The sequence below is a fragment of the Diceros bicornis genome, chromosome 27, assembly GCF_020826845.1.
Source record: "Diceros bicornis minor isolate mBicDic1 chromosome 27, mDicBic1.mat.cur, whole genome shotgun sequence".
In the NCBI taxonomy this organism is placed as follows: domain Eukaryota; kingdom Metazoa; phylum Chordata; class Mammalia; order Perissodactyla; family Rhinocerotidae; genus Diceros; species Diceros bicornis.
Window position 1 is genome coordinate 42,645,070 of NC_080766.1, and position 18,011 is coordinate 42,663,080.

The following is an 18,011-nucleotide window of genomic DNA, read 5'->3' on the forward strand; positions in this document are numbered from 1 at the left end:
TTTAATGAAGCTATGTAGATCATAAGGCAATAAAACCAAAACGGCGACCGCACACGTTGAGAGAGCTGTTTCCTCTAAGAGGAGAGGAAGAGCTCTGTGGCCGGGAGGGCTGACCTGGGTGCTGGCGGTGGGCTGCTTCTCGACCTGGGCCGTTCCTACCAGGATGTTCACCTTTTAATTGTTCCTTAACCCAGACTTGTTTTCAGTACTTTGCTGTATGCGTCATGCATCTCATTAAAAACAGGACAGATAGGGAGCCTGCTAAGAGATACAACGTAAGCATGATTGCGAATCTCCTAAGAAAACAAACAGAACCAATTAAATATTCGATGTCATTCATCCTCGAACACCTGGAATAAATGCCACTTAATTGTGGCATATTTATTTTAATATGCTGCTAGATTCTCTTTGCCAATAACTTATTGAGGGTTTTTGCATCCCTGTTCAGAACTGAGACCCCTGTAGGTTTGTGTGTGTGGCCCATTTCTGTGAGGTTTTATCCGTCATACTCATTCATATAAAGAATTTGGAAGCTGTTCATTTTCTGATTGGAAAAGTAAGTAGCACCAATTTGGGTCGATGAGATGTGAGATGCTGGGTGGTTTGGGAGAAGACGGCCCTTCCTCAGTCCCGGCCTGCACTGCGTGTTTAGGTTAACGTAAGGCCTAGAGAAGCTGCAGCCATCTTGCAATTCGCCTAAGATGATGCAAACTCCATACAGGGCGGAGACCAGAGCTGACTGAGAGAAGAGGCTGGCGCCTGACAGTCAGATGGTCACACCTCTGGGCACCTCTAATCAGACAGCCGATACATCCTTTATTGTTGTTGCTGAAATTGGTTCACTCTCTTGTCTGTTGCTCGCACTGGGAAAGCCTGGTTAATTTACATATTTCCAAAGCTGTTTCCTCCTGTTTCTCAAAAGGTTACCTGGATTAACTGGGATTAACGAGGCCCCTTTTCCTCCTGCTTTGTTCCGTAGCCGCTACGACTCCCTTGCCCGTGTTTGGGTGGGCAAGGAAGGGTATTCGTTTTGCCTTCCAAAGCCTTTGGAGATTCTCATCCCCAGGCCCCTGGACGGACCTCAGCCCTCTTCTGAAGTTGCCTGTCTGGACCTTAAGAGTTCTCAGCGCAGCTGGTCTTCTGAACTGCCTCTTCTATTTGAGCACCTGTTTCTCACAGGTAGAGCCCTTGCTTTTTTTTACCCTGAAATGCCAGCTGGGATATCCTAAGTGATAACTAGGCATTTATTCCATTTTGCCCACTTTTGGCATGCGCAAATGTGCCACAACCCCGATGCTGCTGGCCAAGCCTGTGGCTGCCAAAGCCCGGACCCAAAGAAATACACAAGGAAGGCCATCAGGAGTCGTTCAGGGCCGAGCTTAACCAGGGGCTGTGCTCTCCCAAGACTGTGGCGTGGACAAGTCCTTATGTGTAGGGGTGCAAACTCAAGTACGACAGGTTCAAGTATCCGGGGCTTCATTACAATTTTCTCTCCTTTTGTGTAGGTTTAAAAATTTCTGTAATAAAAGAATGCTCTTTCTTTCATGAAATGATGGTAAACTTGATGAGAACAATTTAAAAAGTCTCACTTGGCAAAGTACAAGTTGAGAATCCTATGTTGATTACCAGGTTTGTTTCTCTGGGAATATTCAGTCTGTGAAATCCATAAGCCTGGGAACCACTGGACTAAACAAAGCCAAGCCTAGTTAGGGTCAGCCACACTCAAGTCCCCCGTGACACCCTAACGCACCGAGGCCCGAGTCTGGCTTCCCATTGCCAAGGCTCACGAAGCGAACTTGTAATGCTGTTCTTTTCTGACCTTTGGATTGAGATTCTTTTTTTGAGAAATCATTTGCAGTTTTATCTCCTCCCTTTTGGTAAATAAGGAATCCTGAATTGAGAAGTGGTAATTAACCACTGAGTTTAGATACTGCAATCACATCACCAATCCTTCCTCCATTACTGGTCCATTCAGAGGAAGTGTGTTTTCTCCAGTCAGTGGGGCACTGGGGACCCCATTCATCAACGTTGGAAATATTTAAAATGATTTTAAACAGCAAGTGAAAAACATGCTGCAGGAAGTAACTGAGTTAACTCAACACGACTGCCGGAGTAGACACGCTGAGGCCTTATCCAGGAGTGCCTTTCAGCAGCTATCCTCCACTTAAGTTTTAGACTTGACAGACGTAACATTCAGGACAAGAAACATTTTATGGTGATATCTGGGCCTGAATGCATCACAATTACTTAAGGTGGCTTTTGTTTTTTTCCCTTTTTACAAAGATCTCCTTGGACCCAGCACCTGTGTGAAAGTCATCACTTCATTTGCCACTGGTGGGCCCCTAGGGCTGGTTTACAGGGCTGCTCCTCACTGAGCGCGGACCAAGCACTCCAGGACCAGCGGCCACACGGCGCTGTGGCCCAACACCGGCCCCCCACTCCCTTCATTCCAGACCCACGTTGGGCATGGAGGGAGGTGCGCGCAGGGCCCCTGCTCCGCTTTGTGAGCCTGTCTTTCTGACTTCAGTGGCAATGTCCAAAGACACTTTTGATGGGATTTTCATTTACGTTTTAGAAAGCGACTTGACAGGAAAAGTTGGTTCTAATCAAAATTAAAAAACACAAAACAAAATTTTCACCACATTCCCTCCTTCAGATGCAGTGGAAATGACTCAATCATCTCTACCGCTTTGACCAAACTTAGGTACAAAAACTGAAGTATTGGTAGACTTTTGGGGGGGGAATGGAAAATAAGACGATTTAAACCAAACTTCCTAGATGAACTTAAAACTGACACTACAATAAAAAAATAAATAAAAAATATAAAACAAAACAAAAAACTGACACTGATTCACCCCAAATCACCTGCCCACTACTGCAAAAAACATATAAAACAATTTTGACAGAGATCAAACCTGAATAAAACTAATGTTCAATCACTAGAATCATCTTTGAGAATCTCATCAAAGCTGACCTGCATGAAATAAACTGATCAAGTAAGCAGTATCTCCTTCGAATGCTCAGTAGGTGTGTGGTTACAGAAGGGTGGTATGTTCTTTACACCCAGCAGAGGACCTAACAGGCCGGAGCACTCACTCCCTGGACCCCCAGCACTGGCAGACGGGGGACTGAGCACACGCACACCAGAGCTGTACGTGGAGGTGTGTGTCTGACCCTCGCCCAGAGTTTGGAGGTCTGTCACGATGAAGTACACGCACGCCTGGTAGTGACGTGAGACAGTCACTGGAATCATGTTTTGGCTTGCCTTTAGGTACGACGTTCTCTTAAGAGAAGCTCTTCACTCCCAGCCGAAGCGAGGCACAAACCTGGAACAAGCCGACGGCTGTCACGAGCCACACTGCCAGCACAGGGCCCACCCCGAGTCACTACAACAAAGATGGTTTAGGGACAGCGACCACAGACAGGGAAGTTCTCCAGAAAGGCAGGTCTGCATCAGATGGCTTCTGTGTCTCCTGTAACTTCGTAGTTCAGTGATGCTGCCACCGGTTACGATGAAACACGGAGACGCGACAGGTGGCTCTCGTGCTGCACTGAGCACATGCATGTTTTACATCCCACTCACATTTCAGGAACACATGGCAGCTCTTGAAGTGAAACTAGAAAACTCACCGGTAGATGAGAAAAAGGCAACATGGATGGGGTCCACTGACTGCATTTTATCAAAAGACGAGCGGTCCCATCAACACCAGTCCAGTCCAGAGTTACATCTCAGCATTCATTCACTAATTAAAAAGCGAAGGGACTCCAACAGGCTCTCCACGCCACTCTACTCACAGCCTCAGAGAGAAATTCTGGGTCCCTTGTTTACATGTAGATAAGGAGAAACAGATTTGACTTTTCCCATACGAATCTCCCCCACCCCGAGTGCTTTATTTCATATCCCAGTTTTAAAATATGGTGTCATTTATACCCCAAGTGATTGACGGATATTAAGCTTCACCTCAAGGACTGATAATGTGCAGGTCTGCAAGGGAAGAGAGATGTAAAACAAAGACTTTCCACAAGAAATAAGTGACACCAAAAATACTGTTGTCACTACAAATTTTATTCAGAAACCCATCTTTGTTTTTTTTTGTTGTTTTTTAAAAAAATTCCCATTATGAACTGGTTTGGTCAATCAACTACAACACTTTCTAGCAGACATACGGTAAAAACGGCATGGCTCAGAATCGCCCAGATCTTTCACGATCTCTCGACCGCCTCCGGTCACGCTCCCGTCCCCCACCGCCGCCACCGCCGCCACCGCCGCCACCACGACCACGGTCTCGAGACCGCGAGCGACGCTCCCGAGACCGGGACCTCGATCTATGCCTGCAAGAAGGAGAGAAACAAAACCATGGCAGCCACACCAACATGTACCCCACACCACAGTGCCCAACACTCCAATACTCCATCTAGTGAACTGATGACACAGTGCCAATGAATGCCAGTTAAAACTGCACACCAAAACTGGGAGACATAAAAGGCAGCTTAGAATTGAAGAGGTCTGACACCCTCCATCTGTAGCACCGACTGGGATTATCAGAGGAATCACAATTACAAAAGTGGACTGGACACACCCAGCCCCCACCCAACACAGGGTCAGGTTCCTCCCCAAGCGAGCCCCTCCTCAGACACTCATGAGCTCAGGTGCCCATCAGGCTGATTCTGGGCGTGGGGAGAGCAGGGTTCTTTTCCTCCTATGCTTCTTGTTGACAATAAAACAGAATCACTAGCAATGCCTGCATATCCTCACATACATTTAACAGGAGAGAGCTGAGAACGCCTGAGGGGTCAGAACTTAATCTAAGTAGGAGACTGACTCATTATTCTCTCCGACACCTGCATGGACACATCAGGACCAGACATAGGTGACTATGCTCGACTGTGCCGGTGGTCTGCAGGGGCAATGCCACCATCCCTCCCCAAAACCAAGCCAAGGAAACCTCCCCAATCCAAAAAACCCCAAGAAAGCCCAATGGAAATGTGCGGGATGTAAAGGAAGGGTGGTATCTAATGCCGCACACACGAACCTCACATGAAAGTTACCCGCTGACCTGGCCCCTTGCTTCAGTACTGAGCTTTGAGCTCTACCTGAGAAGTAGGGAGACGTATGCACAGAACAGTCTTCTTCATAGAGTATGTTTATGTACTTTAACATATGTGCCACTTTCTGAGCAGCGCCTCTTGAAGCACAGAAACGGCAGGCCAAACTTCACTTGAAAACAATAAATACATAAGGACAACAATTCAGCGCTACAGCAGATACACTCCAACACTCACTTCTTGCGTCGGCGCCCGTACAGCTCCCGTCGCAGCTCTCTCGAGATGGGCTTCAGATGCATGAAGTTGCAGAAGCCTCCTCGTGTACACTCTCTGCGGAGAGAGCAGCCAGCGTCACGCCGTGTGTGCACAGCACCCACCTTCCCAACAACGCCGCAGCCCTCCAGTCGGCCCCGCACCTACCCCATCTCATACTGGCGGCAGCAGGCTTCTCTGAAGTCGGTCACGGGGGAGAGCTCGGCGTGGATCGGCTGTCCGTTAAACCAACGGTTGTTCAAGTCAATCACAGCCTTTTCCGCATCTTCTTCACGGCGAAACTGAAAAGACGAATCAAAAATGTGTGCCACCACACTTTAATAACAAAGATTTTCAATTACTGATCCAAATATATGTTATATGCTCGTGTAGGTAAAATTATTAAGGCGGAATAATGTAGAGCAATTTAAAAACCAGACAATCCTTTATCTACAATTAGATTACTTAATTTTGTGGTAGTCCAAGATTATGCCAAATCTGTTGCCTTGGTTTTCAAATTTAATTGGTTAAAAGAGCAAATGTAATGATTTGCATAGGCAATAAAAGTTTCATTAAAACAAAACCAAAAAAACATAAACCAACTTCTCCCCAGTCCAAACAACCTCTAAACACCAGCTATTAAGACGTCCGATACTAGAAGACCACAAGCACGTGTTCTGTCTGTCCTACTCGAGCTTCTAGCTCTCCTGTCCTCAGCTCCAGCCAGGACGGGGCTGAGTCGGTGCACAGAAATCCATGAACAGTACCGAGCACTGAGAATGTCCAGTTAACAGCTAACACAACACGGCAAGCGTCCCTCACGCCTCACTCTTACTCCTACCTTGACATACACGTTTCCAACCAGGTGGTCGCCAAGGTTATCGCAGACGTTCATCTCCTCCACTTCACCATACTTCTCCTCCATTTCTGTGAAAACCTCCTGGAGGGAGGGACAGCGGAGTAAAGATCACCACACAGTAAAGATAACAGAGCAATTAACATAATGCATGGTTAAGTAATGTTATTAATGGAGAAAAGTGAATTCCTCCCAAACAGATACAGTTTCAAATAGTCAGTTATCTCACCTCGAAAAACTCATCATAGTGTTCCTGCATCTCGACATCGCTCACAGCACCTGCAAACAACAGAAATCTGGCTGGTTAGAGCAGGGAACCGGAACTCGAGACCTCCTGTGCTTAAACTCACACTGCTCCAGTCACACACATTAGATTATCTAGAGAGAAAGCACGACAGAGCTGCATTCTCCTGGAGCACTGCAGACACTGCATCACACAGCCAATTGTTACATTGTGAAGTGTGGTGACACTCTCAAATGCCCCTTACGACAGTCTCAGTTCTGGCTATTAAAATATTAAAACCACAACAAGTTTTAATCAGCATCAAAGGGCCACATTTTCAGACAGAGTGAGGAAAAAGTTGATTCTCAAATTAAGAAATTTTTAACTGAAAATTTTCTTCCTTTTAAGATTTAAAATAGAGGCCAAGTAATCACACTGATTTTCCCCCTTTATTAGGTCAAATTGAAAACTGAAAGGAGGGTAAGTGATTCAGAGCTAAAGTTCCTGACTAGTTTAAAAATCTTTTACAGATTACCAGCCATACAGATGGCTATGAAATTCTTTCTGATGCGATTAAAACCCAATGACCATAAATAAAGACTCAGTAGGATAATAACCAATTTCAATTACAATATTCTGAATGCCCTCTGAATAAAGGGAAAGTTACAATGCTTTGTTGAAGAAAGCATTCTTATTTTATATTCCAGAACTATTTTCATCGAGTTAATTCTTCTTCATAATTCACATGCACTAAGTGAAGTCATGTCCATTGTGTGGGTAGATTTTGCAAATTTACATTCTATCCCCATTGTCATTCTACCAAATTTTACCATTCAAATTCTAGAGTTCTCTTAACCTAGATCTGAGAAATCACAGAGCTGGCGTGTCAATACACTGACGCTCCAAACACTACATCAGGGAGCTCAGCAAGGCCCGGGCTGCTTCGAGGCTGGCCCAGCTTGGTCTTCAAGTGCCCCCTTCCACGGGCCACATTCCTGGACTGTGGCCTCCTCTGCACACCCCACCAAGGGCATGTGGCCTGTGGCACATTCCAGACTGTGGGGCTTTTCAGCAGTTTCCTAGCTCTCCCCAAAACCTTTCTATCTTTAAGGACAAGAACTAACTTCAATCTTTTGATTCTGAGAATGACTTAGTTCACTTTCTAATCCATGACAGGGGAAGAGGGCCTCCCTGCATTTCAATTATTTTTGAATTTCCAGGAATGCAGCTTGCTTTAGAAGCCGACACTGATCGAATGCATCAGGCAACAACTGATCCTCTCGAGAGCCCATCCCAATTTATTTAAAAGCTGCAGGAACGTATCCCCTTTCCTGAGCAGAAACCAAGTTCTAAACAACAGAAAAGCTAGTCAAGAGAAGCCCATTCCAAAGGGCAGATTTTAATGTTTAAAATTAATTTTCTTCTCCACATCAGAAAAAATGAGAAGAGAAAAAAAAAACTTACACACTCAAAGTTCTAGCAGGATTGAGAATCAAGTTTTGGTGGTGGTTAAAATACTGGCTGAATTCATGATATTTCTGTTACTAGGTACTATAGTCTTGTATTTTAACAGCTTCTGGAAAGTTCATATTTGACAATGCCTGACAGTGGGCATCTTTTATCTTCTACATCTCTGCTTAAAATTCATGAGCCAATCAAAATGACTTGAAAGGCAGAGATGAAGGATTAAAAAAACCTAAAAAATGATTTACATGACTCAATATATTTTAAATACAACATGAAAAATACCCAGTTTTCTTGCAGAAACATTCTTAAATTAGGATTCATATTTCAGTTTAAGCCAAGCGTATAAAGCTTATTTTCCTACAGATGAAAGGGTGTGTGGAAAACAGCCAGTAATTTTAAGAAAGTAATGAATCTAGCTGGTTGAAATTTTATTGGAAGGCTCTGTTGCCAAATATTTCAGGTTTACCAACTTAAATTTTCTTCCTAAATTGTAGAATGAGGATTTCATTTAATTTGTACAATCTCCACCCTAGAATTGGAATACTTAGTATAGCTAAACTTTTATTTTGTAGCATACACAAAACAAGAGTACTGTGAACTGCAAATAAAGACACAAAGAAAACTAATACAACATTCTTTTGTCAATAAAGCATACGCAGTCCCCAAGTAAACAATGAGGGCAAAGAGTTATTAATTGTTGTTACTCAGTCACCTACTTTTCATTCATTTTTACCCCAGGGCAGGCTGTTACAAAGATTATTATTAAGTCCATATATAAACATTACCCTCCTCCACCTATCGATCTTACTTAAAAAACAAAACAAAACCAAACCCAGGTATTTTAAACCATCAGAATCAGGGAAAGAAATGAATTCTCTACTATCAGGTCAGTATTAACATTGAAAAACATTTAGTGTCTAGGCAGAAAGTCTCCCAGTCCCTCCCCGGCAGAGACACAAGCACCCGTGCACTCGCAGGCGCGTAACTGGGAGGCCTCCAGCTTGGGGCTGGCTCGAATGGGTGGTGCCCACTGGGACCATTTCACCCAGCATAGGTCACCCTATAAACTGAGGGACTCTGGGCCAAGTGTGTATTTGATCTAGGTTTGTGGCTATCCAGGGGTACCTTCTGAAAGAGCCTTCTTTTAATTTTTACAGCTTTAAAATCAATCGGTGAATGAGAAGCATCTACCCTTTGGTTTGGACCTCTTGGTTTTAGCAAGATTCCCAGATATTCATTTCAATTTATCTACTGACAACTAAATTGAGTCTACAGCTGATAGTTATAAAATTTAAATTTTAGTTTTCTGAACTTTCCAATGATACTAATATGTATTCTGTTCTCTAAAACTTACCCTTCAATAAATACAATATTCATAACTTAAATTTGGTATTTCCCAATACAGGAAGAAACTGGTAACGTCTCCTGAACACCCACTTGATAGCTAGTTCCCCTCCAAGGACCCTGTACTTTCCAAACGCAGTAAACTAACTCCTGAAGCTGGAGAGACCTATATAAAGTATTCTGATTAAAAACCAAGTCGGCACAGGGCTGGTGTCCAGGAAAACTTGGGGGTCAATGCAACTCAGAGGACCTTCATTTGGGAAACATCCTCACAGCAATACTCTCACAATGAAAGCATGATCTCTTCTAAAATGGAGTTTAAGGGAAAAAATGTCTAATAAGAAATAAAATCTGAAAAATAATTTCAGAACAGTTGGTTTTTTAAAGTGAGGGGAACTTTCAAATACTGTTGCTCTGAAGAGGGAAGAACGTAACTCCACATTTAACCCCAAGCATACTCTCCCCCAGGACGACGAACATAGTAAAGGAGAGAGCAGCTCCAGGCCAAGGTAAAGGGCGCCCTGTCCAGTCACTGTTTCCTTCTTAGATCAGTGGGCAGGAGTCACATCTCAAGCAGCGGTTTCCACGGGGTCAGTGGGACAAAAGCTCTCGACACCTCTAGTGAAAGGCGGTCCTTGACACTACAGCGCAGACCAGGTGGAGTTGACACTGAGCTCTGACACGCAAGCCCAGGGAACCAGGGAAGGAACTTGTATGAACTTACAGCGCAAACCGTCAGCAGACTGGGAAGAGTTTTGAGGGTTACGGTAAATGTTCAAGAGGGCAATGGTCTGAAATACAAAACGCAACAACTTTATATTACGGAAAATTAAATTTAAACACTTAACCGGTTTCCTGTGGCGATCGCTTCAGTCAAGACTCAGTGCTGAAAAAAGAGCAAGTTATTTTCTTTTGAAGCTGAGATGTTTTCTCTGAGTTGATGGCTGTCTTGGAGCACCCTAACACTGCAATGTTACGGAGATCCCATGATATGCTAATATTGTATTTCTGGTCACAGAATGCAAACATTCTCCACTTCAAAGTTCCAGTCTAGTTAAGAGTGCAAATAACTTGGCAGGCCACCACCACAGTATTCTTAGACATTACAGAAAACTTTTAATGAACTGAGAAAGAAAAGTGTCTGTATAAACTGATGAGAAAATTACTCTATTAGAGAAACACAATAATTACATATCATGAAATCTCCACTTCCTAGAGGAAAAATTATAATGGTGAAATAAAACCCACACTTATTGGGCAACTTACCTTATTGCTTCCTAAATATTCCTAAGATTTTTAATTTTACAGAAAGAACTTAATAAACGCCAGGGGTTCAGTCACTGTGAAGACCAGTGATGGGCTGATAATGTTCAGATGTCACGTGGATGGACCCCCTCTCATTAACAAGTGTCAATCGAGGGAAGCGGTCCGGCCAGCGACCTTCCCTAGGACAGCCTCCTGAACCGGCCAAGTATCGAGTTCTTGCTGTAGGCACCAAGGACTTCCAGCACCTTGTCCTGTTTGCAACAGCTCTATGTCAGCAGCTCAGAAGCCAACATTATTTGTCTCAATTAAGAGTGGGCTCTTTAACACCATTGTTTTAAAAAAATTTCTCCAACTGTGGGACTTACAGTGTGAGCCGTCAGCCGTCTGTGCACTGTTTTGGGGATTACGATAGATGTTTTGAATCAAGATGGTCTGCGGGGAAAAAAAAATAAAAAGGGGAATTCTACTGGCTGCTGTGCATATATTAGACAATTGCAAAGAGACAACTTGTTTGCAAATGGCTAAACGCTCGTTTGCTTGTTTGTTTCCCGCAAGTCAGACACGTGTCTTCTGAAGAGTACACCCAAACCATCATATTATGAAAACAGAGTTTGAGCAGTGACTTCGGTCAAGTCAGCCAGCAACCAAGAAGAAATTTTAATTGTTATTTTGAGTAGTCCCACATTATTAAAGTGTTTTAATGTAAGATAAATAATAGAACACTAACATCTTATACTTCAAGCTAGCAGACACTAAGATGTTGTAAAATTCACATATAATCATATTCCCCATTCAAAATTATTTTTTTAAAACCAAATGCATAACTCCACTGTATGCAGCCCATCAAGATCTCCGGTCTCGTAGGAAACAGGCACACCACATGGGTCTCCTAACTCTCATGGACACCTATCATATTTACATTTTCTTGGTGGGATCTCTGTTTACATAATACAATAGCTTAAAACATTTGCTCTTTTCCGATCCTTCTTTTAAGGGAAAAAAATCCTTTTAGCCCTTGTGCTTTAAACTGGATCAGGCAGACTTGAAACCTTACATTGTACCGTTCTTCTTAAAATCAAGTTGTCTGAAAAAACAAACCATGTTTAAGTTAGTAGGCTAATATATTACATGAATCTTAATGTCCACATCACTGTATGAAGCTTAACAAGAAACCACACTGAATTATGCTAGAGATTCACAAGTTGAACCAATAAACCACATGATTTAGAAAAATAAATGTTCAGTCTCAACATGTGTCCAAAGCAGTTTTGTAGGTGGTTTTACAAAACCGGCCAGTTCCGTCTCTACTCTGTTTAAAGGGGTGTGGTTGTGAGAACTCCCCCGTCAAGGTCTGCTGCCGGAAACCCACTCGGGGGGACGTCCAACAGCCAGACCACATGTGACACACAGACCCTCTGCTCAGGGCCTGGCACCTTCCCAAGCCATCCGGCACTGCCTCGAGTCAACTGATCTGGGGCCTCAGATGTTCTTCCCAAAGCCGACTGGACTACAGTTTTCAACTGGAATCACCAGAGTGTGACAACTCTGACGGAAAGCTATACTGAGCCCAATTATTCAACAGGAAAAGTCATTTTAGGTCACACTCAGGGAAGTGGCTGTTTAAGGAAACAAACTTCACTGAAAGGGGGCAATGCAGTCCATTAAAAGCAGGGGTGGTCAGGATTACCTAAAACCAAACAAGCAAATCAAAACAAGATGCTCAAGTTAACACAACCCACCCCACCAGACTTTAATGGACTCATTGCCTCATTTTGATCCATGGGGCTCAAATTAACTTCACATTAACATTCTAGGTAATCAACGATTCAGAAAGAAAATAAACCATGTGTCTCTGGGTAGCTTACAGAAAACTTTCATAATAGGGGACATTTCTCTCTCTCTCAGCCCAACACTTGGTACATCTATAAGTCACCCCCAGATCAAAGAACTCAGTGGCCCCTTCAGCAACTTGCTGAAGATGTGTGGTTACTGCCCAATCTATGGCCATTAGCTTAGTTGGGGAGATTTAGTTCATAAATCAAAGCACTAAAAAAAAATTTACAATAAACAGAAAATTTAAAGCAAGTTCTCCAATATTCTGAAATTCTAAAAAAAGACGTGTTTAAAGCTATTAGTAGATTCTTGCTATAGTAACCACCTGGTAATCAGGAATAACGGGGGGAAGAAAGTCACCACCCCCCTTCTAAAAACACATTAAACTGTGGGGTTTTCTATGAGCTTAAATTAGAAAATACCACTAATGTCTCTTTCATTAATTGGCTGATTTTCTTAAATACTTATAGGAAAACATAAATGTCTATTGTATTACAAGTTTAAAACATGTGAAAAGAAAGACACAAGCTCAAAGGCAGAGGCTGCAGGGGTCACAGGTAACAGTTACCCAGTGGTTCAAGAGGCTGCACGCTCAGACTCCTGGCCGTTAGAAGGAGCTCAGCAGCCCTCAGTCTGCAAAGACTGAAGCACAGATTTTTCCAATTCCAAATGTTTGGGTCAACATGGGCAGAAGTTTTCTGTTCCTATGAGAGGTGCTCTCTCCCTTTTAATTCATCAGGGATCACTCGCAGGGTGCAAACCCTTGCCTTTTCTTCAATTAACCAAAAACAAACTATCAAAAATTGTAATTTTTGATTGATCTGAACTCACAGCAGACCTAAGCCCAAGATAACAGGCATTTCTCAATTAACTGAATAGATGGACCAGGAATCATTGAATGTAAATGCCCATCTTCTAAAGTTAAGTTTCATTTCCCATGTTTCTATGACAGCAACTTGCTGTTTCCTCAACTAGGGATGCAAAAGAGGAGACACCCAGGAGGCCTGGAGAACCTGAGTGCAGTGCACGACAGATGGGTCTACTAACAACGACGCCGGCATCTCCTGTAAGGCAGTTCCAGTCCCTCTATGCCTGAGAAGGAAAGAGCGGAAAGCCCATCTGCAGCTACCAGGGCCTGGAAAAGAGGCCAAGTCAGTGCTGCCCCTCTGGACTCGTGTCTATTAGGGGACAGGGAGGGTGGCAATGCAGCAAAGACCAGGCCCAGCCAACGTGCAAAGATTAAAAACTTATTTGTAAGTTTCTCTAATGATAAGAGCAGGGAATGGTGCTCTCAGACCTTCCACTGGGGGTAGTCCCCCTGCCCCGCTCTCAGCTAAACAAATAACACACTCACTCACGAATACAAACGGAATAAAGCAACTAGAGAAAACAATGACCTGCTTAATACATGGAAATTATTAACTGCCTGCGTAAAGAACATGAACTTTTGATAATTTACATGAAAACAGCAGAAAAAAGAAAAAACAAACCTGGCTAAAGGTCGGTTTATTGTGCAACCGAGAGCATCTGTCTCCATGACGACATGCTCCAATTTTGAAATAGAAGGAACAGTTGACTCTGTAAAGGAAAAGAAGAACTGATCATTTCGCTGGGACGATACCAGATGGAAATGTCATCAACACGATATATGCTATCGAACTACTTTTCTTTTACCTCACGAAAACATAGGCACATGGTTTTTTATTGGTAGTAGGTACCTTCCCCTTCTTGCCAATATTTTAGGACTATAATCGGCCCTCCCCATCCGCAGGTTCAGCATCTGCAGATTCAACCAACCGTGGATGGAAAGATCTAGGACGGCTGTGTCTGTACTGAACATGTACAGACTTTTCTTCCTTTCATTATTCCCTAAACAATACACTATAACCACTATTTACATAGCATTTACATTGTATTAGGTATTATAAGAAATCTAGAGATGATCTGAAGTATACAGGAGGATGTGCCTGGGTTATATGCAAATACCTCACCATTTTATACACGAGACTTGCATCCGTGGACCCTGGTATCCCTGTGAATACCGAGGGAGGACTGTACCTAGCTTCAATTTGCCCTTCTACAAATGTGCCACTTTTTCAATGAAGGGCACTCTAATTCCAACTTGATTCCTCCTCATTCAAATCCCCTCCACTTTCAACTACTTTCTCTGCTCTACTGTTTTTTCTTAAATGGGATATTAGTCTAAAACTAATTTTAACTTAAAATGCATCTCTTCTCTAGTTTTCCATGATGGAATTCTCTCTCTTGAGAGAGACAGTGTAGTGAGGGTCAAGATCCTGCCTCTGCTACAGCTGCCTGAGCGTGGGCAAGTCACCCCGCCTCTCTTGGTCCCAGGAGTCATCTGTAAAATGAGGAAAACGCCAACCTGGCACTGTTCTGAGAATCAGATATATGTGTGTATGTGTGCTTCACTCACAGTGCTCATTAAGTACAATCATTACCTAAATCAGAACACAAAGTCCAGTGTCTCTCACCCATGACACTAGACCAATGGGAAATTTCCAAAAATAGGTCTGAATAAATAGTTCCCTGGTTTCAATACACTGAAAAGCAACTATTGGGGGAACTCAACCTGACTGGAGGAACCACAAAAGGCCACCTTCTGTCCCTATTGCAAAGCCCTCCTTTAATACTATTCAAATACTTGGACGATGAAGCCAGCGTGACAGCAGTGCCAGGTGGCTCAACCGACCTGTGATGAATTATGAAATCTTCCTAGATGGGCCCCATTCACATTGAGACTTGCAGAGAAGGGAAGGTTACCTTGTAGATTCAGTTTTTAGCAAGCGCCATATGTTTAGACAGCCAATCTAGAGGTAAGATCAAAGGGCCTCAGTGAAATTTGATGGACCATGAAGATGTACTAGCCACTGATTTATTATTAAGTAGCAATAAAGATGGAAAAGTCTGAATTCATGAGGGGAAGAAAACGATTACTATATATATTTGCAAACTTACAGGTCTTACTTTACATTATCTAATGAGCACATAACATTATATCTTCAGGGAGTCACCTGAAAATGAAGAGCTTATTGAAAAAAATATCTCAGAATGGGCAAAACCCCTGCCTGAACAATTAATACCCACCTATTCCATATAATTGAAACAACTCTTGTCTCTGTCCTTCCAGAGACGCCTTCCATTTCATGATGCCCAGGTAATTATTTACAGTTTAGTATATTAGCCAAAACTTTTCTAGCAATAAGCTTTACTGGGGCCGGCCTAGGGGTGTAGCGGTTAAGTTTAGTGGTTAACCCCGCTTCAGCGCCCTGGGGTTCAGGTTCAGATCCTGGCCACGGACCTACACATCGCTCATCAAGCCACGCTGTGGCAGGCATCCCACATAAAAAATAGAGGAAGATTGGCAGATGTTAGCTCAGGGCCAATCTTCCTCACCAAAAACAAACAAAAAAAACTTTAGAGATCTGCTTATTAAACTACTGAAATAAAACGAAAAGATGTAAAAGAAGAGGTATGATTTACTATCACAGAGATGATGTTAGGCTAATCTCTGCCTGGATTAGAAAACTGCATAACTTCCAATGTGTAACTGACTGAACATTTTTAATTGGTAGACACCTATATTTTACTTCTAGCTTAAAGTAATAAAAAAAGTTAGCAGGAATCATTATCTTCATTTTTTTAGGAGTTGGTTTTGTTTCTTGGAAATTAAACCCCAAGTTTCCCTGAAATGAGACTATGAGTGACCTCAATTAAATAATCAAGTTTCCTGAATTACAGCCATGACTTTTACAATATAGTCCTAATATGCTGAAATGTGGTTATTTCTAGCAGGAATATAAAAAATGTTACTGGAATAAACCTCCGAACTAAGAATTTTGTGGAGTAAGTGTAGACACCACCTGACAGTTTTTTTTTACAAGAAAAAAAAAACCCTGCATGGGGCAGCAGCCATGGCCATACTAACACAACCTAAAGAGGGAAAGTAGCCCTCCGTGCTCTTCAGCCTGCACCCAGAAGAGCCTCTTTCCCAGCAGAGCTGACGGGTTCATTCAAGACAAGGCTGAACCGCAAGTTCCCCAAGCTGCCTCCTCTGGGAGCCCGCAGCCTTCAGGGTCCACATCTCTTCCACAGCATTAACAAGTTTTACTACATTTTACTATAATTATCCTTCAGAGGACACACACGCACCCCCTCCCTCCGTGAGTTCCTTGAGAATAAGATCCAAATTCTATCCATCTTTGAGTCCCCAGAGACTGGTGTAGTGTTAACACACCATGTTTCTGGAGTGACTATGACGATTTTCTTGTGACTTTTAATAGGAAAAACATAACCCACTCTTCCCAACAACACAGGACATTCTGGCACGCGTAAAGGAAGACATTTCACAAGGTAGATTGCATCCTGGGGAACAGAAACAACTTAAACAGCGTTCAAAAGAGAAGTATTAAAATATTATCTGTTACAAATTTAGGGGTGACTCATTAAAAACATACATACACATAAACCCTGTACAGCCCAGCAGATCCCACGGGTACCTACTCCCTCAAAGAGGAGATTAAGCCAAACCCTTAGTCTTTAGGTTTCCAAAGTTAAGAATTACCCTCCAAAAATGTCTGAAGACATTCCCTTTAGTCTAAACTTCAGTCAAGCCACTGGAAATTAATGCGTGCCAAAGTGGCAAAGTCAAAATTAAATTTTTTGTTTTTAACCTAACAATTGACCAGGCAAGGTCTGAAACTTTGAAAAAGAAATAAAAAACACCTTTTCCCTTGTTTTGGAATTGCATCTTCGGGTTTTTAAAAGCAGATCATGTCTTTCGCGGCTGGTTAACCCAGCAGTCTCCATAACACTTTTTCACATCAAATGTCCTTATGACCGGACCGATCATCGCGTAAACACGCAAGAGGCTGATTCAGAGTATAAAACTCCGACAATTAGGGCCCTAAGTTGTCGAACTATCTGACATTGGCGAGGTCTGTGCTACAGCAGCCGGGCGCGACACTAAAGGCTGGAAGTTGGGGGAATCGGTACCACTGACAACTTCGGCACAACTCGAGACGGCTCCCGAGAGCGGGGCGCGGGGCCCGGGCCGCCGAGGAGCCCGGGGGGCAGAGGCCGCCGCGCGCCCGAGCGGAAGCCCGCCCGCCAGCCCACGAGGCGGCGGCGCGGCTCCCGAGGCCGGAAGGGCCGCCGCGCCCCTCCCCCGCCCGGCCCGCCCGGGCCCCGCCGCCGCCAGGGCCCCTCCGCCGCGCTCGTCCGCCTCCCCAGCCCGGAGCCACGGCGGGCGGCTCTCACTCACTTGTCTTTCTCGGTGCCGAAGATGGAGGCCAAGTACTCCGCCATTTCCCACCCGCCGCCGCCGCTGCCGCCGACACTGAGGCCGACGCCGCCGACCCTGCCCGACGCCCGCGGGAGACGTCACCCGGACGCGACGACGCTCGCCCCGCCCCGACGGCGTGCCGGCGCTGCCCAATCGGGCGCGGCGCTGCCCAATCGGGCGCGGCGCTGCCGGCGCGTGGGCGGGGCTTGGAGCGCTCGCGGGAGGCACCGCCCCCTCGGCCCGGGAGCCCGCGCACCGCCAGCCGGCGCCCCCTGCGGGCACCGCTGGCCCTGCGTCTGAGCTCCTCGCCGCGCTGGCGGGGACCGAGGCCTGCGCCCCCCACCCCCACCCCGGCCCCCGGAAGCCGAGCGCGCAAACGGCGGCAGAGGAGGAAAAGGCCGCGGCGAGGGGCTGCTCCA

General features: G+C 44.4%; 1 protein-coding gene across 4 annotated transcripts; it reads right to left on the reverse strand.

Annotated features, from left to right (window-relative positions):
- Positions 1-4,045: 4,045 nt before the first annotated feature.
- On the reverse strand, positions 4,046-17,678 carry U2AF1 (U2 small nuclear RNA auxiliary factor 1). 4 transcript variants are annotated; one of them, XM_058523181.1, is made up of 8 exons: positions 17,572-17,678; positions 13,778-13,865; positions 9,913-9,979; positions 6,384-6,433; positions 6,140-6,238; positions 5,467-5,600; positions 5,284-5,376; positions 4,046-4,332 (listed from the first exon to the last, which is right to left on the reverse strand). In XM_058523181.1, exons 1-8 carry the CDS (start codon positions 17,613-17,615, stop codon positions 4,185-4,187), a joined length of 723 nt encoding a protein of 240 aa, XP_058379164.1. In that variant the 5' UTR covers positions 17,616-17,678; the 3' UTR covers positions 4,046-4,184. The 4 variants fall into 4 exon arrangements, with proteins under 4 accessions (XP_058379164.1, XP_058379165.1, XP_058379167.1 ...); XM_058523182.1 differs by lacking the exon at positions 9,913-9,979 and adding an exon at positions 10,820-10,886; XM_058523184.1 differs by lacking the exon at positions 17,572-17,678 and adding an exon at positions 15,072-15,094.
- Between the last annotated feature and the right edge of the window lie 333 nt (positions 17,679-18,011).

Excerpts from the sequence above, each read along its gene's own strand:
- U2AF1 (XM_058523181.1), bottom strand. The coding sequence starts at position 17,615 with ATGGCGGAGTACTTGGCCTCCATCTTCGGCACCGAGAAAGACAA. Across the intron at positions 9,980-13,777 it reads ATAAACCGACCTTTAGCCAG|ACCATTGCCCTCTTGAACAT; the intron begins GTTTGTTTTTTC and ends TTTGTATTTCAG. Across the intron at positions 5,601-6,139 it reads TTGGAAACGTGTATGTCAAG|TTTCGCCGTGAAGAAGATGC; the intron begins GTAGGAGTAAGA and ends TCGTCTTTTCAG.